Source organism: Thunnus thynnus, chromosome 2, assembly GCF_963924715.1.
Source record: "Thunnus thynnus chromosome 2, fThuThy2.1, whole genome shotgun sequence".
In the NCBI taxonomy this organism is placed as follows: domain Eukaryota; kingdom Metazoa; phylum Chordata; class Actinopteri; order Scombriformes; family Scombridae; genus Thunnus; species Thunnus thynnus.
Genome location: NC_089518.1, coordinates 11,892,954 through 11,918,522, shown reverse-complemented (window position 1 = coordinate 11,918,522; position 25,569 = coordinate 11,892,954). Strand labels below are relative to the sequence as shown.

Below are 25,569 nucleotides of genomic sequence, written 5' to 3'. Positions count from 1 at the left end.
TTAATCACAGGCCTATTTAGACTAATGTGAAAAGATATCTTTATCTGGCATGCAGATCAGAGCTGAGATCTTATAATTGAGTCCTCCCCCTCATTTCCTTATAAATTCTCCCTTTTTTAATGGAAGAAAATTCACTGTCTGGAAGGTGAAATGACACCAGCCATGCTGGAGTGCTGGTCTCAGCAGGCAGTCAGCAGGAGAACAGGCCTCCCATGTGCATCCCACTGGGTTCAGCCTTAATGAGCTAATCAATGGCATGGCGTCCTCACCATGTGCTGAATATATTACAGTAAGTGTTCCCTTTGGACCGGCAGCTTAGTGTAGTGTCACAGGTGTCATTCAAGCTCACAAGCACCGCTGCCTGACAGGGCTTTGTTTATGATTCTGATAATATGTGACATTTTCTTCTGATATTTAATAGTGTGAACTCTGAACAATATAAATACCAAACAGCTAGTGTAACAATGATCTAAATGTATTTATGTTGGTTAAACTGCATCATATCCATCATAGCAGCAGTGGACAACATAGTTTGAAGGATGTCTCACACTGAATGAAAAGTCAATACATCTTTCTAAACAGAGCAAATCCGTCAAATTCTCAGCATCATGCCCTCAAATATGTGACATCTATTAAAAAAAGAGATTTTGTTCTTTCTTTTCATTTGGATTCTAATAGATCAGAGCTACTGGTAATCTACAGTCTCTCGTTTTGAGGTGAATATTTTCATTCAATGCTGCTTCATAATTCTTAACTACATTTCAGACAGAAATATTGTACCTTCCTTTCCTCTTCACTTTACAGCTCTAGGTACAGCTACTATAGTTATTTTACAGATTAAGATTTTACGTACAAAACATAGAATCGCCTTGAAATTGTTATTGTTATAGATTCAAGTACTCAACAGTGTATAAATTAAAAATCAAATTGGACAAACTTCAACAGTAAAATTCTCCTTTCACATGACTGCAGTAGTGACAATCCAGTAATTTACAATAAAATAACTCTCACACAAGCCATTTTATTACTTAAAACTATAATTTTTTTGTCTTTTTTATTTTTAAAATTTAATTTTACTATATTACTACTCGTGAGGGAACTGACTACTTCCTCTGCCGCAGCTTCCTCACACCTGTCTCATACACAAGCAAGTTTGCACCACTGTATTTGATATTAATTGTCATAAATGATACATGATGATTTAAAGGCTGGATTAAAATCAGGTAATCAACAGGAGAAAGAAAAGTGTTGAATCATCAACAAACTAGTAGCAGACTTGCCAGTAGTGGATTCATGAATTGAATAACTTCACAGACTTCGGCTGACTGACGAGAATGTCACTGAGCAGCCCACCATAATTCAATAACTGAATGAATTAGACATATATTAGTCCATCTCCCTTAATACACAAAGACTTGCATCCGAAAATGTCTTCCTTCTTGTTGGACTAAGTCACATTGGACTTAGTAAAGTGCTACCCGGCAGTGTCAGTGCCAAAAGCTGCCTGGATTGACTCAGTTTTCTCTTTGATGGTTGTTCAGACTCTGCCCTTCAGACCACCCCCATCCTCCTCCTCCCAGAGCCACTAAAAAAACAGATAAGAGCAACTTCAAAGGCTGGGTTGCTTTTTCTGCTGTGATCCACAGGCAGGCAAATGAAGGACAGGCAGATTTGAGTAGTCAAATAGCTTTGGGAGGCGTTGAGTGTAGCTAGCATGTACATGGCTTTTTGTGGTAGACATGATTGATTATTGCAGCCCTATGAAAAGCTCCAAGTGTAGCAACAAGACCAATCACCACCACCTTAAAAAGCTTTACATTCTTCATTAAGCACCTAATTACTTTACAAAGACCGCAGTGCTTTTCCCTTTTTCTATAGGCAGTGGGATTAGCAGGTTGGTTTTTACCCAGGTTTGGTTTACTCAACAGTCTCAAGCCTGTGTGTTTTCAGGATGTCAGCTGAGGGTTTTTTTTTTTTTTTGGAAAGACAGCTGGGTTATCATCACCAGGAAGCCAGGGTGTTTTCTCTAATCTTAATACCCAACAACAAACACCCCTACTGCTGCAGTGACTGAGAAGGCTATCAGATACTCAGGGCCCTGTCATTCAGTCCCTTGGCTGCACTAGATGAGGCTGTTAGTGTGTGTGTGTGTGTTATGTATTATATGATGTCACTATGTCTCTGGACAGATATCAGATGCAGCATTGCTGTTGTTCACAAGTGAGACCAGGCCAGCAAGAGTGAAAAGACACAGAGGTGAAAACTAGTGTCACCTCATAGTATAGAGCGATTTAAAGCTGCAGTTTAGGTCAAACTGATGCTAGTTTGTGACAGTTGCTGCTAATGACTAATCTCTATTGTGATTATTTCAAAACACAGATTTCTACTCCTCAGTTCTGGACAAGACTAAGTTCTTTTTTATTTTCTATTTTTTGTTGGCCTCTTAGGCCAGTGGAATGAGCTGTAAACACATCATCAACATATTATCACCTCCTAATGTTGTTATGCTGAACATGTTAGCATGCAGTTGTCTATTTAGACATCTAGTAGACACATAGCAACATTAGCATTCATTTGGAGTTGTGATTTTGGAGATCTGATGAATATAAGTCCAATATTCACTTTCCTTTTAAATCTGTTTTGATCTACACCAACTCCTTAGAGAAATATCAAACTCTTTAGATGCTAAATGCTCCACTATGTTCAACAGAGATCAGTCAGACTGGACCAAAAAAGTAAAGTTGTGGTCCCTTTAAATCAAAACAATGAGCTGAAAAATGGTAAAACATTCTGTGATCAGTCAGTTGCAATCAAACTGTACAACTCAGACACAGTTTTTGACAACATTCTGCATTTTTCGCTCAATCGTATCGTATTTTACAGTCATACTTTGCTGCCACTGAACTTTAATTCAATACAGTTTATTATAGCTGCTTTAAATCATGAACCTTGTATCACATATCAAAACCGAAGCATATCGTCCCATGCTGAGGCACTTATAAAAGTGTCTACTGAAACACATGAGTTGTATTTAAATGAGTGAAGCTGTAGAAAGAGAAAGCTTTTAATGTACAGTTTGTAGTGCTGGCTGTGGACAGTGCGTCCTTTGGTTGTTGTCTGCCTCATATTGATCTGACTATGGAGACGGTGTGGAGTTCTGCCAGCCTGAGGAGCAAGCCGTGGATTATTCCTCTTTAATCCTTCCTTTCTGCACTGTTCCTCTCTGCCTCATCTCAGCCAGGAGATGAAATGTGATTTTCATTTCTTTTATTCCTCAGCGTGAATGTTATCTTTACTCCTCCGTCACGGCGGTGTGCTCGGGCCTGTTCAGGGGCCTGTGAGCTGGCGATTTAAATGCTGATTGGCCGGAGGGTACCCGATTCGTTACCTCTCCAGCTCCTGTTTGCAGGCATTTTAATTACCACAGAGAATACAGGCCTTTCTTCCAGCCTCAGGACTTGAAGCTAAGACAGAACCAAACTCATTACATTACCGCACTTTTGGCAGCAAAAGCCGCTTCAGTAAACTTTTTGACAAGTTGGAGGCTTTTCTGCCCCATTTAAAGTATCATGGTTACACAAGCAGTAAAAGTGGCTTGTAAACAGTGTTAATAAGCGCTCAGTGGTTATTTGTTACTCCTACACAATTAACCAATGTCTGTGTCCTTAATCAGGCTTTCTCTCAGTCACATTTTCCTCCCTCGCTGTCTGCTCCCAGGCTCCTAAAATGGTTGCTGTCAGCTGTACTCCATTTTTTTCTCCCTCTCTCGGGCTTGACTGTATCACACCAGGAAAAAATACATGATCCTTTGACAGGTGAATAAATTGGGAATTTGTAAAATGGTGGAGCTGCATGTTATTGCTTTTCTTTGATCAATTTTTTAAGCGTTTGTACCTCGTCTACTTGTTGCTGAAGCTGTGATGACACAGCGCAGTACTCACTACAGGACTCTGTGTAAAAGGCAATTCCACTGATGTACTTGGAGGTTGTTATCTTGCAGAATATAGTCAATAAATTAAGCCAGTGAAACTGTATTCAGAAAATAAGTGACACCAAAACTTAAACTATTATTGTGTGAGACACAGACTATTCTTAATTTTTAGGTAATACCCTTGTGTGATCGAAGTGTGAAGCATGGTAATTCTGAATAGAGGCACACTGATGGAGACTCATGATTTATTGTTGAAGTCCTTTGTACTTGACAGTACAAAGGTGGATTTTCCTCAAGAAAACTTCTTATATATCAACAAGACTAAAGTCATGCTAGCAGCTCTGAGGCTGTAGCATACTTAGGTACAGTAGTGCTTTGAGCTAAATGCTAACATCAGCATGCTAACATGCTGGCAATGAAAATGCTAACATGCTGATGTTTAGCAGGTATAATGTTTGTCCATGTTGGCCATGTTCATCTATTTATTAGTTATTCATTAAAAATGTGATGGCTCTAGCTGAAACATCAGGGCATCACTAAAGATGCTAGCATGGCTAAAAATCTTTCATAATGAAAATGATATAACAAAAAAACTCTTGGCGTGTGATTTCCTGATGGTTGTCTTATTATATGAAAGTGTGTATTTCTGCCGCTAACACACTTATAATATATCACAGTGACAAATACTGTAATGTGAGCCACGTTTTCAAAAGATATTAATCGAAAAGTAAACCATAATCAGCTCCAGCATTGCCACTGATATACTGCAGTGATATAAGAAGGACCAGCAGACTGGTTTTGTGAGAGGCCACCTCATCCCTGTTAGCGCCTCTCTATTCTCTGTTAGTGGCTCTCTACAGCCTCGGCTCTGAATAATTCAACAAAGCAAAAGAGGAAGGGAGGAGCGGGAGAGCAGATGTGGATTGAAGATGATCTTGGGGCAGCGGGTAGAGGAAATTGACTATTTTACGTCAGAATAAGCTGGAGAGGCATGTTTGGAGGAGTATGTGTGTGTATCTTTTACGTGTGCAAGTGGGTGTGTGTGTGTGTATTGTATAAACACAAATGAAAGTGAGGGTCCCTCTTTATTTTATTTAATGTTTATTTGTATAGGGACAAGTATACAGCATGAGCTTATACTACATAACACAGCATTTATAGCTTAAGCTAGTTTGCCATGCCCGTCCCTAGACGGGCTTTTAATATACATAACACTCATGAAAAATACATATGAAACTGCACAAGACTCAACGATACATATACACACATTACAACATGAAATTCAACAACAAAGTACACACAAATCAGCAAAAAACACAAACAAGTAAACATACCATAAAAATTTCATAAAACAACAAGCGCCAGATCGTTCATGACTACATGACTGATCCCTCTTTAAAAACTGTTTCAGTTTGAGTTTAAAATATTCCCAGTCATGGTCCATTTTGAGGTCTGTAGGTGAAATACCTTCCTCCCTCTCCTGCAAGATGCTTTATTCATTCATAAATTCTCTGTGTGTCTGCGACCTGCAGTGTGTCCAACCGTACACAGGCGTTAATACATCTTCATTCTGACAGTGTTTCATCCCTAGAGAGACCGCACACACAGTTTTGCTTGAATGATGGCGCCCTAGGAAGCACACGGTGTCTTGACATTTGAGTCCAGGTGATTGAGCAGGACTGTGGGTGTGATTCAGGTGTCGCCTCAGTTGAATATTTCACAGCGCTTGACTGAGTTATGACTTGGAGGCAGAGGAGAAGGTCAGTCTTGACGCAAAATATTGGCGGAATTCAAAGGAAGTTCCCCGTTGATAACCCAGTGACTGACCTGAGGTTTCCATTGAGTTGGTCTGCATAATTTACCAGCACATCAGAGAGTTAAATCAGGTGTATGTGACGGAAAATACCACCCAGCTTGGCAGGCAAGCCTTACAGTATACCACTTATACTTTTATGATTGCATCCTTTCAGCTTGGTTAACATGGTTAAATGGGCTATAATCAGATGTTATATTCTTTAAAATGAAAGAATATGAAGTCATTAAGCATGCAATCTTCTGAGACAGATTTATGGGAAATGTGTTTTATTTTATGAAACACCAGGCTTCTTCTATGCGCAGGTGATTCTGATGGAGCCTTCTGAGCTAAGGAGCAACTCTTCAGTTAATTGGTTTCACAGTAACTCACAGTTGTCCTGATAATTTGCACAGAGTAACAGTACTTTTAGGGATATTGATTGAAGCTGGCTGTGTAATTATTTTGTGTTCTGTTGGCCACAAACACTGGCATTCCAAGCACTGTCTACTTTGCTCTAATTCACTTTCTGTAATTGTGTTTCCAGTGATTATTATTGCTCCGATTTCAAACCAAGACTGATAAGAATAGAATGACAGGGTTCATTTAAAGGAGTGCATTTGAATGTAATTGAAGTTGGGGTATCATGTGGTTGCTACTAAGACAATTCCAACAGAAAGACACTTATGATCAAAATGTAATGGTGTCTAAATGTGTGTGACTAAATGGGATAAAGGATAAACAAGAATCCTAATATCTGCACCTTCATTTGTGTGTCTCTAGGTGCCCCTGGTTGACCAAGGTGATCTCTCCCGCTGTGCCTCTCTACAATGGCCTGGTCTTCCTCTTTGTCTTGGCCAACTTCAGCATGGCGACGTTCATGGACCCTGGTGTTTACCCCAGAGGTTTGTATGCATGTTTGCGAGCTTGCAAATGGGTTTTACTGTCATGTGGAGGTGTAAATGCTGTTTTGAATCTGATTTGGGGAAACAAGTGATAGTAAAAAACATACCTACCAGGCAAGAACATTAGAATCTTTCAAATTGGAGCACCTGCGTATGTAAATATGACTAATGCCACTTCCCTGTAGAGGGAGCACCGCAGTGTACTACCCTTCCCAATGTTTCACTCCCCAATTATTTGCCTGTTACATCCTGTTAAAGTCCACATGCTCCTCATACAGGAAATTATACAAGCCTTCATAGTGAAAGGCCTATTGAGTATCTCTCAACTGTTCAGTCTATCAGATGACACACAAGCTGCACTGACTTATACTCTCCAAGCAGACTAACCCTATCTGGGTCAAGCAATGATGATTGAACCCATCCCAGGGGATGCTTGTAATGCACTTGTAAATGATAAGCACCTGTCTTTAGAAAGAGCTTTCTCTGCTCATAAAGAGGTAATAATCATTAGGTTGTATAAATGCAGGTTATCTGCCTCCCCAGAGGTTATCGTGGCCTTCTGCTGTCATTGCCCTGCTGTGTTTTATAGACTAGTGAAGGCTGAGGAATTTTTTTCAGCTCTTTGTGCTATGTCTCAGAGGCAGCAGCCCCAGCAGTGACGTTATAACAATGAGAAGAAGAACTAACATAGCCATTAGATGTCATCTACTTAGAAAATGGAGCTGAATGGAGTGGCCAGAAACAGGATTTCAAATGAATGCTAATGTAGTTTTTGTCTGCTGACTGTGTAAACACATTATCTACAAAATATTTATAAGGAGATAATATACTGGTGTTGGCTTATTTTGCTGTCCCTAAGTGGCCAAAAAACTATTACTAATGCTTTTTAGTGAGCCGATGTAATGTTTTGCTAAACAGAGGACATGTGGCTACAATTCATAATTCCATTCTGATGGTAAATGCTACAGTGTAGTATAACTGTAGCAGAAGTAAGTTCCCAAATCCCTGGGTGTATTTATTGAGCAAGGTTGCCTTAAAGATACTTACTGTACACACACACACATAAGGATACGTTAAGTTGTAACTACTTCACTCTTCAGAGCTAAAAATAAACATGAGGAAATCAATCATGAACAAGAACAACACTTATTTCAGGCGAAATAAAACATTATGACTGAATGCAAAACTGATTGTAATTGAACTGAACTGAGTGTTATTTTTGCAGTGCAAATGTATATTGCATGAAATAGGCCACTGCTCTGTCTGCTGAATACTTCTAGCATCAAGCATTTGTAGAAAAGAAGCTGTCAGAGGAGATGCAAGTGTAACCGCTGTTTGTGTCTCTTGGTTTGGCAGGCCGTTTACCTTTAAAATCTATTTGAAGAGACTTGAGAGCTGTAATAACAGAGCAATCTCCTACTATGGAGCTGTTTATTTCTGTGGTCTACCTTTTGTTTCTCTCTTCTGTTTTCTCTTTTCACTCCCCGCTTGCTTTCTGTATGTATGTGTGTGTTCAGCTACCTGGATCTCCCTGCAGTTATTATTGTACTGTGAAATTATTTTCTCAGGTTGGAGCTCTGTGCGGATCGTTTGAATGTGGCCTTTCATCAGCTGAAAGACATTTTATTTTCCACTGCAGCGCCAAAGCTAAAAAGCTCTCAGTAGCAGGAAAGTGGCACTGTGTGTAAAGCTTCACATAAACAGTTTGAGTGACTGCAGGGTCACACCAAGGACAACAGAAATGTCACTTTTACTGTCATACTGTAGTTTAGGGGTTATTGGTTCATTTACTTGTTTCATTCAGACAGAACAAGGCACTATTCTGCCAGCATTAGAGGTTTAAATTCCACTCAAATCCTGCCTTTCTGATCATGTATGAACTTGTGGGAAATTAAACCAAGCAGCTTCTGTTATACATGAGTCACAGTGATTCTTAATCTGCCTAATATAAAAAGCAGAGTGAATAGGTCACATCTATAAAAATGTTCATTTCTCTCAGTGTTTGCTCTCTCTGCAGACAGCTAACAGCGGGGGGTGAGCTTTATTTAAGGTGCTCCCCTGTTGTCCCTGTCAAATGGAATCATAAATCAGAACGATGCTTTTTTTTTTCTGTGTCTATATCTGTGCGTTTGTGTGTATGCTGTATATATAACTTTATCTCACACTCCACCATATACATCTATGCTATGTTAATGTATCTGTCTGTGTGTGTATCTGTGTGTTCCCCCCACAGCGGACGAGGACGAGGACAAGGACGATGATTTCCGAGCGCCGCTCTACAAGAACGTGGAGATCAAGGGCATTCAGGTCCGGATGAAGTGGTGCGCCACCTGTCACTTCTACAGGCCGCCTCGCTGCTCGCACTGCAGCGTCTGCGACAACTGTGTGGAGGTGTGTGTGTGTGAATACGAATGCACACAGAAATACTTGCATACATACAGTATGTGTGTTCAGCGTATGGACAGGGACAGTGCATCATGATTGTACTGGTCTAGTAGGTCAATATTGGTACATATTGGTTTGTTAACAATCTGATGCTGACGTTGGGCATGTTTGATATGTTAAATGATGCAGTTTGTTTGATTACTGTTCATATTTTTAGAGTCCAGACTTGTCCACCCTGCCAAGAACTAAAATCTGAGACAAATGCTGAATATACATATATTTATATTAATAATTTCTAAATATCTGTGTTTTTTTGGCGAGGAAATAGTCAGAATTAAAGATCCTAATTACTGGCATAAATATCAGCTTTTGGAAGCTTCAACCGTAAAACACTATTATCAGTATTAGCTCTCAAAACCTCATGTTAAGCCGACGTTAAGTGGTACATGGCTAACATTGGATACACAAATGCATACACACATTACACACATACAGCAGGACATGAATACACACATCTACACACAGGATGACACAGATTGGACTCAGCATAATTTCTTCCAGATTTTATTTAAAAAATGCTCAATGTTTGATCCTCAGCAGAATGTACTGAACATTTTTTGTGAGTTTTAGGCTGATTAAGGATTTATGTTTCATGGAAATGTTTCTGCACCTCTCACATGTATGTTAGCAAACCATGAACACGGAAATATTTGTTTCCTTATTTTCTGTTGACAAGAGATGATACCTATGCTTAAATTTATAACCTTCAATTCACAATCTAAAATAAATAAGGCCACATAATGTAATACTTATGAATAAGTTGCCTTCACCCTCCACAGGACTTTGACCACCACTGTCCTTGGGTGAACAACTGCATTGGACGGAGAAACTACCGCTACTTCTTCCTCTTCCTGCTTTCGTTGAGTGTCCACATGGTGGGAGTTTTCACTTTCGGCCTCATCTTTGTTCTCCACCACAGAGAGAGACTGGGAGCGCTGCACACCACTGTCACGTATCCTTCCACTGCTGACAACCTTGCTGCATTTTAAGCATTTCTGACTTATTTAGTATATCTAGTCATGTTCTTGTTGCCTAATGTTGTTGTTGTTGCCCTTGACCTTTTTGTGTCCAGTCTGGTGGTGATGTGTATAGCTGGGCTTTTCTTTATTCCGGTCATGGGTCTTACAGGTTTCCATATGGTGCTTGTGGCTCGAGGTCGAACAACCAATGAACAGGTGAGGAGGCAGAGCAGAACAATACTGTATTAATCTGTGTGGACAGAAATTTTCCAATTGATAGTTAACACACATTCAGTGAAAGTAATGAAACAAATGCTAATGACCAGCAGAAATACACACAAGATACGTGACGCTTGAACAACATGAATCGCCTCTTCTGTATTCAAGCACTGGTTCTCTGTGCCTATATGAATGCGTGTGTGTGTGTGTGTCTGTGTGTGCGTGTATGTGTGTGTGTGTGCACGCTGTGGCCTTGTGCTTTCCTCGCTGTCGACATTAAACAAGGCGTTGTGTTCCTCAGGTGACGGGGAAGTTTCGTGGAGGAGTAAATCCCTTCACTAAGGGTTGCTGTGGCAACGTGGAGTATGTCTTATGTAGTCCCCTGGCGCCTAGGTAAGATTTTACATGTGTTACTATACAGTAGATGCTTTTCAGGGTTTTTTCCCATTATATATTCCTAATAATACTTAATGAATAGTCCTGTATTCCTGCTTTTTCATATTTCCTAAATATATAAAGCATTTGAGAAAATATGTGTGTGTATGTTTATGCAGATTTGAGTGTATAATTATGTATGTGTAGTAGGGTTGTGGCCCATCATACAGTTACACCAGAGCAGCACCATTTAACTCGACTGAAACTGTACCATTCTGTGCGTGTGTATAAGTGTGTGCACGTGCTCTGAGGTGGTTGCGTAGAAGTGTGCATCCCGTTCCGCCTGAAAGCAGCCAGCAACCCTGGGGGAAGGCAGATGGCTGAGAGAATTGAATCACTCTGTAGAACAACAGCTAATGGGAAACGGAGCAGAGAGCTAGTTTACATGCTCTTTACACACACACATCATTGCTAAGACCCACAACACCACTTTTACATCCTATCGGGACGGGTCCCATTCCGTAAAACTCAACAGTGTGACTGCAGAGAGACAGTAGCAGGTGGGGGTGAAATGCTGTGTTACCAGCATCTGTCATTAATTTGTTGTACAGCCCCTGATGGAAGTTTTTAGATTTACTGAACCATTGATTCAAAGGATGCTGGACCTGACTTATACTGAATTAACTGTTAGAAGATGTTGGAATACTTTTAAATCTGACAGTAAAGCAGTAATATTCATTTAGTAATGTGGACTTTTTATGCATGGGTTGAATACTTGAAATATGTCTATAAATAAGTCTTTTAGTCTTAATTTATAACAACTTTGACTACCCAAGTTTCCACGCTAACCATTAAACATTCATAGAAATCACAGTGACAGCCCTCTTAATTGTGAAATGACCCTGTAAAATTCACTAAGTGCTGTTTTTCTGTTGAGAAATTTTGTTTGAAGTCTCTGTGTGACTGCATAATTAGCCAAATGGGATTTATCAAACTAACCTGGTGTAATCTGTACTGTATTGTATAAGGCCAACATGGGTTGAACTTGTTTGATCATGCAAATCGTCAATTTCCATGCAGGTACATGTTGGACCCCAGGAAAAAGCCCCACGTTAAAATTCAGCCCCCGTTCATCAGACCAGACCTCTCAGACAGACAAATTACCATCAAAATTAGCGACAACGGCATCCATAGCACCATCATCAGCTCCAAGGTGAGTTGTTCACAATTACTTAAGAGCTTTCTCCTAATATTTGTCATGTTCATCATTTTCTCTTGCTTTATTCCTGTACTCTCATGTAACACATTTGTAACATGGTGAATCTCCAGTCCTGTTACTAGTTTCTAATTTCATTGCAGGCTTATACTCAGGGCAGCAAAGTAAGAGGATACCTCACTGAAGTCAGATATATTAGAGAATTTCCCATTTGATACAACAGTGGGGGGGGCCCAAAGAGATATACTATGTCTGTAGGGGTGATTTTAAAAATAGATTTGGTGCTCTTAATTAGCTGATTACTAAAATTTGAATGATTTTTTTTAAGGCCATTAACTACAGATTGTACATGTATTTTACATTACGGCTGACCATTGTCCAATACCATATCTTTTAATGATGCCACTGGTTTTACTCAAAGTGTAGTGTGATAAACAACTTCCAGAGGTTTGGAAATTGCTTCAGAAAGGTAATCTATGGTAGTTTAAGGCTTATTTAGTTTCAAGCTCCAGTATAGAAAGTGTCTCATCACTTTAAGAGAAACCTCATAGATCATATTATTTTCTGACTTTCAAGTTTGGTCACTAACATCTTTTTCTGCAAAACTGAAAGCCATTCAGTGAAATGTAAGAGCAAAATGAAATTCTTTCTGACTCAAGATGAACAATTGAATGCTCTGTTGATAGAAGAACTGTCGATCGAACTCTGAGATGACTCTTTTTGACCATTTCCAACTCCATCAACTACAACAAACAATATATTTAAGCTCATGAAGTGCAGTTTTCCTACCCTGCAACCATCTGTTAGAGTTGTGTTGGTGCATCCCTAATGCCAACACATGCTCTTCTCTATTTCAACTGCTGTTCCTCCACCTGTTTTGGATGCTTTTAATACCCTTCCCTCTTCCCTGTAGTCTAAAGGAAGCCTGGACTGCCTGGATGAAAAAGAAACCCAGCCTCCACTGCCGCCCAAAGCTGACAGGTACAATCAGCTGAAAAGCCAGTTGACCTCCAGCGAAGGTAAGAAACACAGGAACACAACTCCCTCCCCCTTCCCTCTCCTATCATTCATTGTTGATCCCTTTTCTCTTTCCTGTTAGTGCTGTACCGAATGGCGATTCCCCAAACTCCCTTTTTAGATCACCCATATCCCAATGTATGATTTGGTGCTGGTTTAGCCTGATGAATGTCCGTCCCGATGGCCTTTTCATGCTGGGCCAGAGAATAGGTGTGATTTGTAGCGAGGAGGCCAACCCTGTTAACTGAATCAGTACCAGATTTGTGGTGTGATGGAGAAATTTCAGAGTGAATCATTGCAACATGAATCACCGCCTTTTTTTCTAATGATGTGTAGCAATGGAGCTCTGCCAAATGGAGGGATGGGAGAGGAATATGTTTTAGAATCAGGACTGTAACTAAAATGACTGACTGCCTTTGAAAGTCATCTGTCTTAATGAGGAATTGTGAGGGATGCTATAGCAATGGCTGTTTCATAGCTAAGGGTGTTAGTCAGTGGTTCTTCTTTATACTGTTGCATTTAATAGCATGAAATATCAATAATATATAGTGTGAACCTGCAACAGCAGATTCCCTCCAGAGGATCCTCAGTGTCATGGTGCATTATGTTAGGGAGGGAACACTTTCCGTTCGTCCATGGAGCACTACTGATGCCTGCTGGTACGTTAAAGTACTGCAGTTGGTCTAAATGGATTGCCTCCCTCCCTTGCCATCACTCACTTATAAATTTTAAGCACAGTGATCATTTGTGGAAGGAGTTCTTTGCATATCCTTCAGAAACTCATACACCAGGCAGCACAGGAACAGCTACTTGCTGAGAAGCACATAGGAGATTTGTATTTTGCTCAAGGGTCAGGTAGCTCATCAAGGATGGACAGCTGGTGAGGACTCAAGTGTGTTACATAATGTATGAGATATAGAACGGACTCTTACCGTAAGACTTGTCTCCCACTCAGATACATCTTCTTTTTGTAGGAATGGTGATGAGTGGGTTTCAAGAGCTAAATCCCTACAGCCTCTTTACTCTGATAATAGAATTCAGCTCTGCGGTCTTGTGATTTTTCTCACAAATTACTTTCAATCTGAGTTGGTGTAATAGTGTCATTTCTGTTATCTCAGTATTGTTAAACTCTGGTCCTCTTTCTTTGTGTGTATTGTAGAAAGTTCTCTGTCTGGTAAGACCCACCCTTCCACTCCAGCCATGTACAAATTCAGGCCGTCCTTTGGCACCATGCCGAAAGTCCACTACCACACTGCTGGAGAGAAGGTAAGATATGATTTGTTCTAATAGCTCAAGGTTCATTGCCTGGTGCAAAATTATCACAGCAGTAGTTGTTGAAGATAAGGACTCCAATTTGTCATGTTTTTCTGCTGTTTGCCCCTCAGATTGTTATGCCAGACGACCGGAAGACCTCGGCAATCATGGAAGAGGGTGTGCGTGGTCATGACTACCGATCTGAGCCAAACTTGGACCTGCCTGAGTACACCAATGCTCCAATCCACCGCACCTTCAAGTCCTCCCCCCTCCAGCTGGACTCTGATCTCAACTCCCGCTCACTCAGCCTGAAGCAGGCTCACCGTCGGCCGGAGAAGGGGCAGCTCCCGGCCCTGCAGCCCCAGACAGTCACCTCCACCCCTTACAAAAGCGTCTTCTCTCCCAACACACTCTCCAACCGTAATGGAAGTCTGTCCTATGACAGCCTGCTTAACCCCAGCATCTCCCCAGCCACTGCCAGTGAGTGCATGGCCCACCGTGGTATGCCCACCATGGGGTTCCACTCGCCCTACCTGCCCACCAAAATGTGCCACATCCGGGAACCTGAAATGCAGAGGCAGCAGGTTGCCCCCCCCTACAGCCCAGTGATGCCACCCAGGGGAGTGGGCAGGCAATCCCCTCACTCACGGGACAGGGACCCATCCCCGGTGCGCTACGACAACCTCTCTCAGACCATCATGGCTTCCATCCAGGAGCGAAAGGAGATGGAACAGAGGGAGAAGCGGCAGATGCTGCATGGGCGCTCCCAGACCCATATCTACGCTCAGGACTCTGGCATGTTTGAAGGCTCAGGGGGCTATGGCCTACCCCCAAATCCTTGCCACCCAGATGGGCCTCGCGGCCCCGGTTCCAGAGGACCAACACCCCCGGCCTATGGAGGCTCCAGAGACAACCTGATGGGGGTTGGGCTGGTGAGCTATGGCCAGCGAACCCCTGTGTTGCGCCATGCTGGCTCTACTCTGGGCCGAGCCCCTAGGACTTCATCCACCTCCCTACACACAGATCACAGTAGCTCCAACAGCAGCCAGGGCAGGGCCACTGGCCCTGAAGGCCTTTATCGCTCTCCAGCCCACCAGCCTCACTCCCCTGCTATGCCCCGATCCCCCTCCTACTCCCACCAGAAACTCTCATACATCAGTGCCCTTGAGAGGACAGACTCGCCTCGTCTGGGGGGCCCAAGGTATGAATCCTAACGTACCCCTCTGGAACTGCATGCATTCTACTGAGCCGAGGGGGACTGGTGGGCTTTGAATGTATTCCCACTGGAAGCCCCGCTCCTTCTGCTGGACAAAACCAGTGATTTTTGGGCACTAGTGTACCTCAGTCTAGTCCGAACTGAGGCAATGTGTAGCATTTGTATATGATGTATAACATTTGTCCAACTGTTTCTCCATTTATTCATGAGTTCTGTCTGGTGTGAATTCTTAAGTGTTCTGTTTAATGAATTTGTTGGCCTTTCTAGAAAAATAGCCATTTTTGTATTCTTTCATGAATGTTGGATGAATAAAGTTGTATGACTTCTCATTTCTTTTTCTTTTGCATGTTTTTCACCTACTCGTCTAACATTTTCAAATCTTTTGCTCCACTAACAAGTACACTTTCATCCATATTGCTGTTCTGTCCAGACAACTAATGCATGGTGCCCCAACCCTAACTGTTTGGTTTGACCAACCATTGATCACTTTATATTGTTGAACCTCTTTGACTCTGTGTTGAATCAAGTTCTTGTTCTTGTCTTTCCATTCAGAGAGGCCATGAAAGTTAATGGGCAGATGGACTGCCACCCGAGTGCCCAGGGTGCCACCCTCAGCCCCAGTCGCCACAGTAACGTCAAAAAGGTGACAGGCGTAGGAGGCACCACCTATGAGATATCAGTGTGAGCAGGGACACGGCATCCTCCTGCAACGACAACGACCACCCTGCTGCAAAGAGATTCTCCCCTCTCTGTTATTTTTGTTAAGTCTAGATAACGGCAAGTCAGGGGCACATAGCACTCTGTTTTGGAGTCACTGTCCAATCACAGGATCTGTCTGCTCTTGTGTGGGCCTGTCTAGCCAAATGCCCAAGTGTGTTTGTAACCAAGGGGTTGGTTGTCAGTTGATACCACTGCAAGCTGTATGTGTGAGGCGTGTCTTGTTAACATTTTGTGGCTCATCATCTTGGTCATAAGAGTGGACCGTCCAACAGATTGTCAATGTTATTACTGTTGCCTCTCAACTGTGGTCGTGAAGCATACGTTGTTCCAAATGTCACACACAAACTTTGCTCCAGCGAGTGCTAAAGGCTGGACAAAACACTGCAGATGAATTAAACACCGACATCCTCACTATGGACTTCTGTGAGAAGACTAATCCTTTACCAAGTCAATTGATCTCAAGGAGTCAAGGTGCTTCACATTAACCTGTACTGTTCATGTCATCTCTAGCGTATGTGATGGAGTTGTGCAGCTTTGAGGGATAAGTGCAGGTAATGAGGAAGTGAGATGAGAAGCTGGGAAAGGGGAAATCGAGAGGAAAAGTCATCATATCATGTCTGGTGGTTGCATTCCAAATTCACTGAGAAATGCTTGCAATTAATGAAAAGTAAAATAAACTCTCATTTCATCTTTGTCAAAAAAAAGTTTTCTCAGGAATGAAAGCAACCAGCAGAGGTGCTAGTTGATAGTAATTCTTACAATGAATGTCTCCTTCTTTATCTCAGTCGAGTGCAGATTTTTAAGGCTGGATATAGCTCACTCCCCTTTACTCCCTTCAGGAAGGTGCAGTACATCATCACAGGCTTCTGTTTATTTTGGTGAAGTTCAGTGATTTCAACACCACCCATGATACAAGTGCTGGGCAGATAGATTTACATTCTGAAAGATCAGAATACCTCATCCCAATGGTTTTTTTTCTTTAGAGTTCAGAACGAGTCCAGCCTTGCACAACCAAAACTTTTCTTTAATTTTTTTGTCTAAAAAAGGTTTAGTATGTAAATTATGTTGGAGTCTCTTTGTGTTATAATCATAGGAATGGGAAGGGTGTAGAGAAACAAGCCATTATCCATGTAGTAAAATGGAGATAACTGGTCACTCATTCATTATTTTGTAGTTTTTTAATGGTTTTGTTTCCTTTTTATATACCCAACCTTTCAAAAGCTATGTTTGATGCATCTTTTTTTATACAGATACTTAAGCCTGGAATGGATGTTTTACTTTGAGTGGAGTTTTTTTTTGTTTTTGATAAATTATAAATTCAGTAAGTGAATGAGATCATGAATAATGGGTAAAACCATAAGTAAATATAGCTTGTTCTACCTTGCAGTGTAAAAATTGTATAATGAAATGTAATATGTGATGATGAGGAAGTAAAATATTAAAGGCTCAATCCTTGATTGATGAACAGTCACTTGGTCCACATTGGATTGTCAACTACATGTCTGTGGTCTGTGCTTCTGCTATGACATGATGGTTTGGGCAGAAAGTGTGCTGTTCACAAGTCAAGGACTGGGCTTTCAATAAAAACTGCCTTGAGATTTCAGTGCCAAAAGTGGCCACATACCCCTTCAAAAACAATGACATCATGAAGACTGAAAATGTTCCATAAATCAACTTGCAGCAGCTGTCTGGTACAGCAAAGTATTACACACAAACTTTTTTTGGTTTTGCTCTTAATTGGAAAAAGAGTCTCATTGTAACATTAATTGCTTTTAACCATAAAAAAAATAATGTGATAATATCTAAGTGGGAGGTTTTTATTTATGTTTAAACATGACAAAACATGCCAGAATTCACACAGAAGTTAAGTTGTTGATTTGGTCCGGCTACATTTGCATTAAGAATAAACCATTGTTGCCTTTTGAGAGGAAAATTTATGTTTCACACACAATGAAATGTGGCTAGTTGAAAAGCTATTACAATAAGGGACAATGAAAATACCTGGAATGACAGTATTACACAGCAAAATCTGTCAGGACTGACTCAGACTGGGTTGAGTTTTTACAACAGACCGTTCTGGAAGAAAGGCCAATGTACAACATAATAGCATAACTTTCAAAGTTTTTTTTAATTTTTTTTAAAGGAAGTCTATGATTTGGTTAACTTCCCATTTCTGATACATTCATAGATTTTCTCCAGATATCAGACTGTCAAAGGCAGGTTGCTGCGGTGGAGTCTTGCTTACTGGCGGGGTTGCTATGGAAACTCAGTGTTATAGTTACAACCTTCAGCTAGGATGGTCTCCCTTATAAGGTCTCACCCAGCTGCCTTACCATGAACACAGTAATGTGAAGTAACACAGGATGATCAATTTCTGTCATCTGTGTCTCTGAATTGTTTGAATGGTTTCTTCTGTAATAAGGCTTTGGTATACAGGGCTACTTTTCTTTTGGCAAATATGATCATCAAAGTTTCAAGGAATATCTGACTGAAACATCTTGAACACAGGCTGTCAAGATGTCGAGCATTGCCTGAAAATAACCCTGTCTATCATAACATTCAGATCCCACCCCCTCCCCCAGTTTGACCACATATCAAAACACTATCGATGTCATTCCTCTTTAAGATGACTGCCATTAGTCCAATGTTCTTTGATTGGGATGGACATCACTGCAGGTCAGGGACCATTCCTGACAGTCAGCAATGAACCTGCTCAATCAGCCACAAGCTGATTTTGTTTTCTGAAACTCAAATATAAAGTTCAATATGTATTAAAATATAGAATATACTATAAATGTACATGCGTTCCTATTTTTGTGAAGAGGAAATATTTCCCAATGACCTGAGCAGAGTAAATAAAAGTTTCCAACTCTTTGAGCGAATGAGATTGATTCTTGTTAATAAAAAAGGTAGCATGAGGAACACCTGCGCATCAATATAAAGACCATTCATTCAGGCCACACATATACAAAAAATTTAAGTCAAAATGCAAATCAAAACTTGCGCAGAATTGTTTGCATTCAACCAGTCAATCTTACTGCATCTCCTATTACTTAGAAATGCACATTTGATCATTAGCTATCCCAGGAAACAAGTGATTTTTATATGAATGCAAACATGGTCTTTGACAGCGTTTTATTCGAAGGTGGAGGAAACATTTCAAATCATTTGAGTGCAAATGAGAAGTAACATTTCATCCATGTACATGTATTTACAGATGCACTGGCACTTAGATGCACTTTAGAGGCAAGGTTAAGAACTCAATTAGTGGAAAGAAAAGGAGAGGGTGGTGAGCACACAGATCAGATAGGGCACACTCTGTTACATATACTCTACATGCTGGAAGTCTGGGAATGTTATGATCTAAAGAATACAAACTTGATTTCCTGGTGAGGAAGTTAAGTCAGAGCGTAGCTGCACCAAACTCTGATGAACCGTTGACTTTGGACTTAATATTTTCAGATATTTAAAACGAGGAAAAAAAAAAAAAAAGAAATGCTTAGCTAAGTGCATCTGATCCCCTGTCAGGCAGCTATCAGTGAACACTGCAATCTGCAGCATGCATCTGATGCCCCTCAACTGTCTGGAGTGGGTTCCTCTTCTAAGCAGTTCCCAACAGAACTGAAGAAAGAAGGAACCTAGAATGAACTATTTCTACAAGGCATCCACTGAGAAGTCTTCGCCTTACTTGCTTGTTTCTAACAGTGGAAGCATGGACAGTGGACAGGGTAAGAAGGCCCACTGAGATGCATCGTGGGATTATATATTTTGAATGCACCTCCATAATGCCTGGTCCCTGACCCTGTGCTGCTAACAAGCAGGCTACATTATCCTCTCCCCCTACAAACAAACTCTGCTTCAGAATAACAAAACAAAAAAAAAAAACCCCAATGTGGGAATATAACTATCACAAGCCTCTTTTCACAGTTTGTCAAAAGTAACATTGAACTGTAGATGACAAGGATGGAAAGCGTGGCATTCCATGGTGCAAAGAGGAAAAGGGGTGGGAAGGAAAGGGCTTCTTTTTTTCATAAATTCACTATCTTTCTCTTTTTTTCCCTCAGTGGCATCAAGGACTTGTGATCTTGAGGCAAAACAAATTAAAAAAAAAAAACAACTAATAATATGCAAGTGTCCAAATTCAGTTCATTTAGAGTCTATTGTAGAAAAAGAGGAAAAACTGATAAATTGAAGATCAGCAAAGCAAGTTCTTGGTTCTCAATTCTTCTCCTCGGCCTTCACCTCCTTCTTCTCATCTTCTTTCTTCTCAGTCTTTTTGTCCTCTTCCTTCTTTTCCCCTGATGCCTTGTCCTTTACAGAGAGTTCCTCCAGCTTCTCTGCCACTTTGTTTGCGCTATCAGTGTTGCCTGTGGCGAGACAGTGAAATGAGATCAGTGAAAGTTTGTACACAACTCAGTTGCACCTCATCAACTTGTCTAGCATGTAGGTTTGTCTTGAGAAAAAACATGCTCGCTAATTTCAATGCACAACTCAACTGTGTCATTACCCCGACACTTCTCATCCCATCTCCTCTTACAGCCACTATATTAATTCATGATCTTAGATGGTAATGTAGCAGAACAAACTGACACCAGCCTTTCAGAAAGCCAGTAAAGTGTTACATTCTGCATGTTCATGTAGCAGACAGAAAAAGTTCCAGGCTGGAGCGAGCAGCAAAGAACAGAGTGAGTCTGCATACTCAGCAGGTGAAAATGAAACCATTAAAGATGTAATGTTGCCAGTTTGACCCTGCAGGCCTATCTTACTTTTAAAAAAGACAAAATAGACATGGTAGGGATGGATTACAATTTAAAACTGGTGCGTCTTAATATATATTGACATTGAGCACAACAGACTGTGTTGGGGGTTCTGAAAATAGTGAATACTGGCATTATGCCATATAAAATGTATTACAAGTCCTAGTATACCAATGCACTCTAAAAACTTTACTCATTTGCTATGTGAAAAAACACCACTTCATTTGTCCAGAGACATATTTAATCTCACCTGCATCTCAGAACTGAACATATTCTATTAAGAAAATGCTTCATGTGCTTTATGTACCTGTTCCCTCTGTACCCTCTTGAGTTTTTCTGACCTCCTCCTTGCACTCATCAAACTTCACTTTGAACTTCTGAGCATCTGTGAACAGAACAGAGCATTAGGATATATCCACAGCATCATTTATAATGGCCAATAGGGCTGCTTAAACAGTAAGAAAAAAAGCTGCTGGGGTTAGTTGCAGTAAATGGGCCTCTAGCAGTCAGTTTGTCACTGTAGTGTGAAAACCATATAATCCTAATTAAACACTGGTTTGGACACTTTTCAACTGTGATACTGTATTTGATGAGTAAACACTTACTTTCTGCATTTAAAAAGCGTATTGCCAGAAGTTCAGGTTTGGGGCATTCGTCAGCATAATCTGCTAGTGTGTTCCACACCCAGGCCCTGTCACTGCCTGCGTTGGGCTTCAGCTCCATCATGGGTACAACTGTGGTTCACAAGAGGGGAAACAAGGTTAACGTATAAAGGCAAAGACATAAAAGCATGTAACACGTATCATACCTATTGGCTGCACAGCTAATAGCTAGGCAGTTGTGTTTTTGCTAATGCATATTTGTATCATCACAACACTGTTAGTTTAGATTGGTGAAATTTCGCTTCTTACCAGCCAGTAGTCCGTGTTACACACTTAGAGAGGTCTCATTACATTTTTCCTTTCACTGTATTGTGCTTGAGGTTACAAACATGCATCATGAAGTCTGAGCAAATCTGCTGTTCATGTAAATATGATGGATCAACTAGGGAACCTACCCATTATAGTTATACTAAGTATCTGTAATACAAATACATACATGTACATCAGAAAAGGTACATGGCTTTGTTATGGAAAAAAGCCTATTGTAAACACACAAGCATGCACAAGATGCTTTAAACGCCTTTGTGTGCACTACATTTTGCTATAACATGTATTCTGCTGTTTGACTAATTTTTTGCAAAATGTGGTTTATAATGTTTGATAATATTTGTTTTCTTCCTTTATAATGTAATCCTGTGTTGTATAAAATTATATGAATAATATTAGTCAACTTGACTCACTGTTGTGATTGGCGCAAATCTTCAAAGTTCGGTCTCTCCTCATCAGGAGGCGGATTGTGCCCTTCTCTCTGTGTTTCAGCAGCTTGACGTCACCAGTGCCTCTCTCCTTCCACTCAGGGGGGTCATTCTCAGAGGCAAACCGATATAGTTTAGCCCGCCTGAGAAAACAAGAGTACGCTTCATTAACAGGACGCCACTGGTAATGCTGGCTTACCAAACCATCACATGCTGGCCAGCAAATATGCATATTAGACCAGAACACTGAGAATGTGACAATTAACATGCAAGATAACAAAAAAAAAAAAGACTATTACTGCAACTTACATTTTGAAGAGTTCCTCCTCATCCTCTTCTAATGTTTTCACATCCTGCTCAGGAAGGGACACGATGGGCTCAAAATGGGGATCATGATTAGAGTCCTCTGTGCTGTCTGCAGTGGTGTCGTGATCTTCCTGGTCCTAAAAGGAAAAAGCTCCTGTTAACCTCAAGCAAAAAATTTCCACTCATCTGTCGAAGACATTCAGAGTGAGTCAACGTAATTGAGTATGCTGTATAGGTCAAAGAGATACTTTAAAACTCACTGGAACAAAGTGAGTTCTGACAACTGACCAACAGGCGATGAATGCCTCAATGGGGGGATTTAAGAGCTCATTGGTGAAGTATAGCTTTTGTAGGGGGGGGCTGACAAAGCCTTTTGTAACTGGCTGTTGCTGAGTCAAGCATCTTTAATGCAAGATGGGGTTAGATGGTCTCACGTTGATGTGTGGAAGATTAACTGTACATTATTCTATATTACAAATATGGCAAGAACCTGCTTATTCCTCATTAAAAATTCATGAAGACAAAGACGCCAATGCACGTACAAGTAAGCAGGTTCATAGCCTGTAACAGTGTGAAAGGAGCCCTGTGTGAGCAGACCTGTGCAGTGTAATTTAGCAGACACGACACTGAACAGGGTGGCAAACCTACTTCTAGCATATTATGCTTCCCAATTTAGCCAGTTAGCGACACAGCATGTTGCATGAATCCCAATGTGAGGCTGAAGTCTGCTACGTAGCTAAAGAGCGGACAGCTACATGCTGCTACTGACGTTAAAGATTCCGCAATATCGGTATAAATCGTTTAAAATAGGCCATTGGCTTGAATGATTAGATGGATATAATAAAAGGTTTGGTCTTTTCGCATTTACATTTCACTTCTGTAATGCCAGTAAATAGTTTTTAAACTTTAGTTTTACTGAAAAAACTCATACCTAGCTCAGTGATGAGGCCTTTCACTAGCAGGCTAAGCTAACCGCTGCTCTTTCGGCATCCCGGTGTGTGTAACTAACTAACACCAGATTTTATACACCAGGAAACTTAGGTGACATGTTTTTAGAGCTAACTGGTTGTCCATTTAACGTCCATTTGTTAGTTTAACGTTATAATCTGCCCGATAATCCGGTCTCCTGCGCCCTGCTACCTAAACTAACATTAGCTAATTTTAAGTTAGCAGCTGCTGTGCTGGGCAGACAAAAGACAGGAGACATAACGGACTTCATTTACTTTGGCTAGTTGATTGTAAATTAACAGCTTCTCCATTCAAACGACTGACTGTTAGTGAAATGTAATCATTACTGGTGTTTTACAGATTGCCAGAGTACGAAGCTAAACGTGAACATGCTGACTGGCTGCACACTTCAAGGCACTTCTGAGCTCACTAACTCCACAGAAACGAGTAAAGACTGAAACACACTGCACTCTGAACTACAGCACACATTAAAAACGTCTGTCAGATAGTTTTTAAACTTTCATTACATCTTAAAGCATTGAAAAAACACCAATTTAGCTGTTCTGGCATCACGAAAGACATCATTGTCTCGCAGCTTCCTTTAGAAACTTTGACGAATTATACAACACATAAAACGCCGTGTTTATGAAGAAATTCCGATTTCAAAGCAAACATAATGCATTAAATGACCTAAAACGTGTGACCTCACCTTCGGGTCTGCCATATTAATGTAGATGTTTGTAGATTATGGAAGTTGTTTGATAGATTCAAATCCCAAACCGGCCGCCGTTTTCCCCTCTTACTTCCGACTACAGCTTTTCGCGCGCCGAATCTCCTACGTATGCCGGCACGTGGTGACCGCCCGCGTCACGCTTGCCAAAACTGTATCTCTCCAATATGTTATCAGTTGATAACAAACAGGAAAAACTGGCATTTTGACTGTATTTACTGTTAACAGCATAGGTTCTTATATATTGCAGTGTAAAATTTAGACATGACATTGTATTAATATTTCTAATCAGGGCCGTATTTTACTTTAACGTATTTTAATTTAAGGACCTTAACTACATTGTTAAAAATCAAAAATCCAAATAAACATGCAATTTGTAAATAATGAACCAGTAAAATACCTTTTTATAAATAGTGTTTTGAATGAATTATAACATTTATGAACAAGAATAAACATAAAATTAGTTATTATAAAGTGACACTAGCAAGATCAAGATAAAAGTGCAAAACTATTTCACAAATCAGACCACTAAAGTTTTATTTATAGGGCCTCATGAAACCGGCATAAAGATAAAGGTGCAAATGAACTATGAACAAACAACAAATTACACACAATTATCACTATGGAGATTAAAACAGAGGGCTTTCAATTATCATCATCCTCATCATTATCATCATCATCATCATCACCCTACCTTCCTAGATTTTTAAGAAGCAAAGTCATCATAGGACAGCTGCTGGCCAGTCTCGTGATTGAGGAGGCTTTATTACCAAAAGTGTCAATTTATATTTGAGGAGAAAACGGATACGTTAGTGCAGAGGGGCCTCATAGCAGTCACAGGGGTCCTATGCACACATGTAGTCCACGTATAGCAAGAAACAGCCTTGTGTCTGACCTTTCATCTCTTTTCAATACTGTTCAATACATTTATTAAGTGCTTTACACTGTCACCATAATCAAATAAGCAAGGAGATGACACTATAGATGACACTATAGATGACAATATATTATCATTCACACCATGAAATGTGTTTTATGACTTTTTTATGTTATTAAAATGAGCTGTAGATCCCTATAGACCCCAACAATTTTTCCCACTCTATGCATCATATACTGTATGTATTAGAAATGAGTTTGTTGTGATTTGACTATAAGCAATTTTACTGGAAGTAAAATGCATAACGTAAACTGAAATAGAAAAGAACCAGAGAAGGAGAAATTATAAGGTACTTGTGCCACAAAGTGGACACTTGTATACTTCAATTGTTAGAGATTAAAACCATTTATAATGTAAACATTGAGAATTTGACTGATGTTTGAATATATTGTATATAGAAGGAGGGTCTAACACAGCATTATAGACGATCAATGCCTTAATTATGGTATTCCTCCTCCTGCCAGCAATAACACAAACTAGTTGTT

At 40.4% G+C, this 25,569-nt stretch overlaps 2 protein-coding genes and 1 non-coding gene across 3 annotated transcripts in view; 1 reads left to right on the top strand and 2 right to left on the bottom strand.

The window, feature by feature from the left end:
* Nucleotides 1-18,923, top strand: part of zdhhc8b (zinc finger DHHC-type palmitoyltransferase 8b) — a 69,352-nt gene extending 50,429 nt beyond the window's left edge. Inside the window, exons 2-11 of the mRNA XM_067603316.1 lie at nt 6,507-6,628; nt 8,862-9,019; nt 9,853-10,025; nt 10,146-10,248; nt 10,553-10,644; nt 11,707-11,839; nt 12,756-12,861; nt 14,019-14,125; nt 14,245-15,314; nt 15,882-18,923. Of these exons, the coding sequence (XP_067459417.1) occupies nt 6,507-6,628; nt 8,862-9,019; nt 9,853-10,025; nt 10,146-10,248; nt 10,553-10,644; nt 11,707-11,839; nt 12,756-12,861; nt 14,019-14,125; nt 14,245-15,314; nt 15,882-16,014 (2,197 nt within the window). The 3' untranslated portion in view covers nt 16,015-18,923. The remainder of the gene's footprint in view (nt 1-6,506; nt 6,629-8,861; nt 9,020-9,852; nt 10,026-10,145; nt 10,249-10,552; nt 10,645-11,706; nt 11,840-12,755; nt 12,862-14,018; nt 14,126-14,244; nt 15,315-15,881) is intronic.
* Nucleotides 18,924-19,167: 244 nt separating this feature from the next.
* On the bottom strand, nt 19,168-24,268 carry ranbp1 (RAN binding protein 1). Its single transcript, XM_067603349.1, has 6 exons — nt 24,127-24,268; nt 22,473-22,606; nt 22,149-22,306; nt 21,412-21,540; nt 21,114-21,191; nt 19,168-20,416 (listed from the first exon to the last, which is right to left on the bottom strand). The coding sequence occupies exons 1-6, from the start codon at nt 24,139-24,141 to the stop codon at nt 20,268-20,270; spliced, it is 663 nt and encodes a 220-aa protein (XP_067459450.1). The 5' UTR covers nt 24,142-24,268; the 3' UTR covers nt 19,168-20,267.
* LOC137172754 (small nucleolar RNA SNORA77) lies at nt 20,616-20,744 on the bottom strand. The gene has a single exon (XR_010925047.1). It is a non-coding gene; the product is annotated as a small nucleolar RNA SNORA77 (small nucleolar RNA).
* Nucleotides 24,269-25,569: the final 1,301 nt, after the last annotated feature.

Excerpts from the sequence above, each read along its gene's own strand:
- ranbp1 (XM_067603349.1), bottom strand. Across the intron at positions 22,307-22,472 it reads GAGGAGGAACTCTTCAAAAT|GCGGGCTAAACTATATCGGT; the intron begins GTAAGTTGCAGT and ends TTGTTTTCTCAG. Across the intron at positions 21,192-21,411 it reads ACGCTTTTTAAATGCAGAAA|ATGCTCAGAAGTTCAAAGTG; the intron begins GTAAGTGTTTAC and ends TTCTGTTCACAG.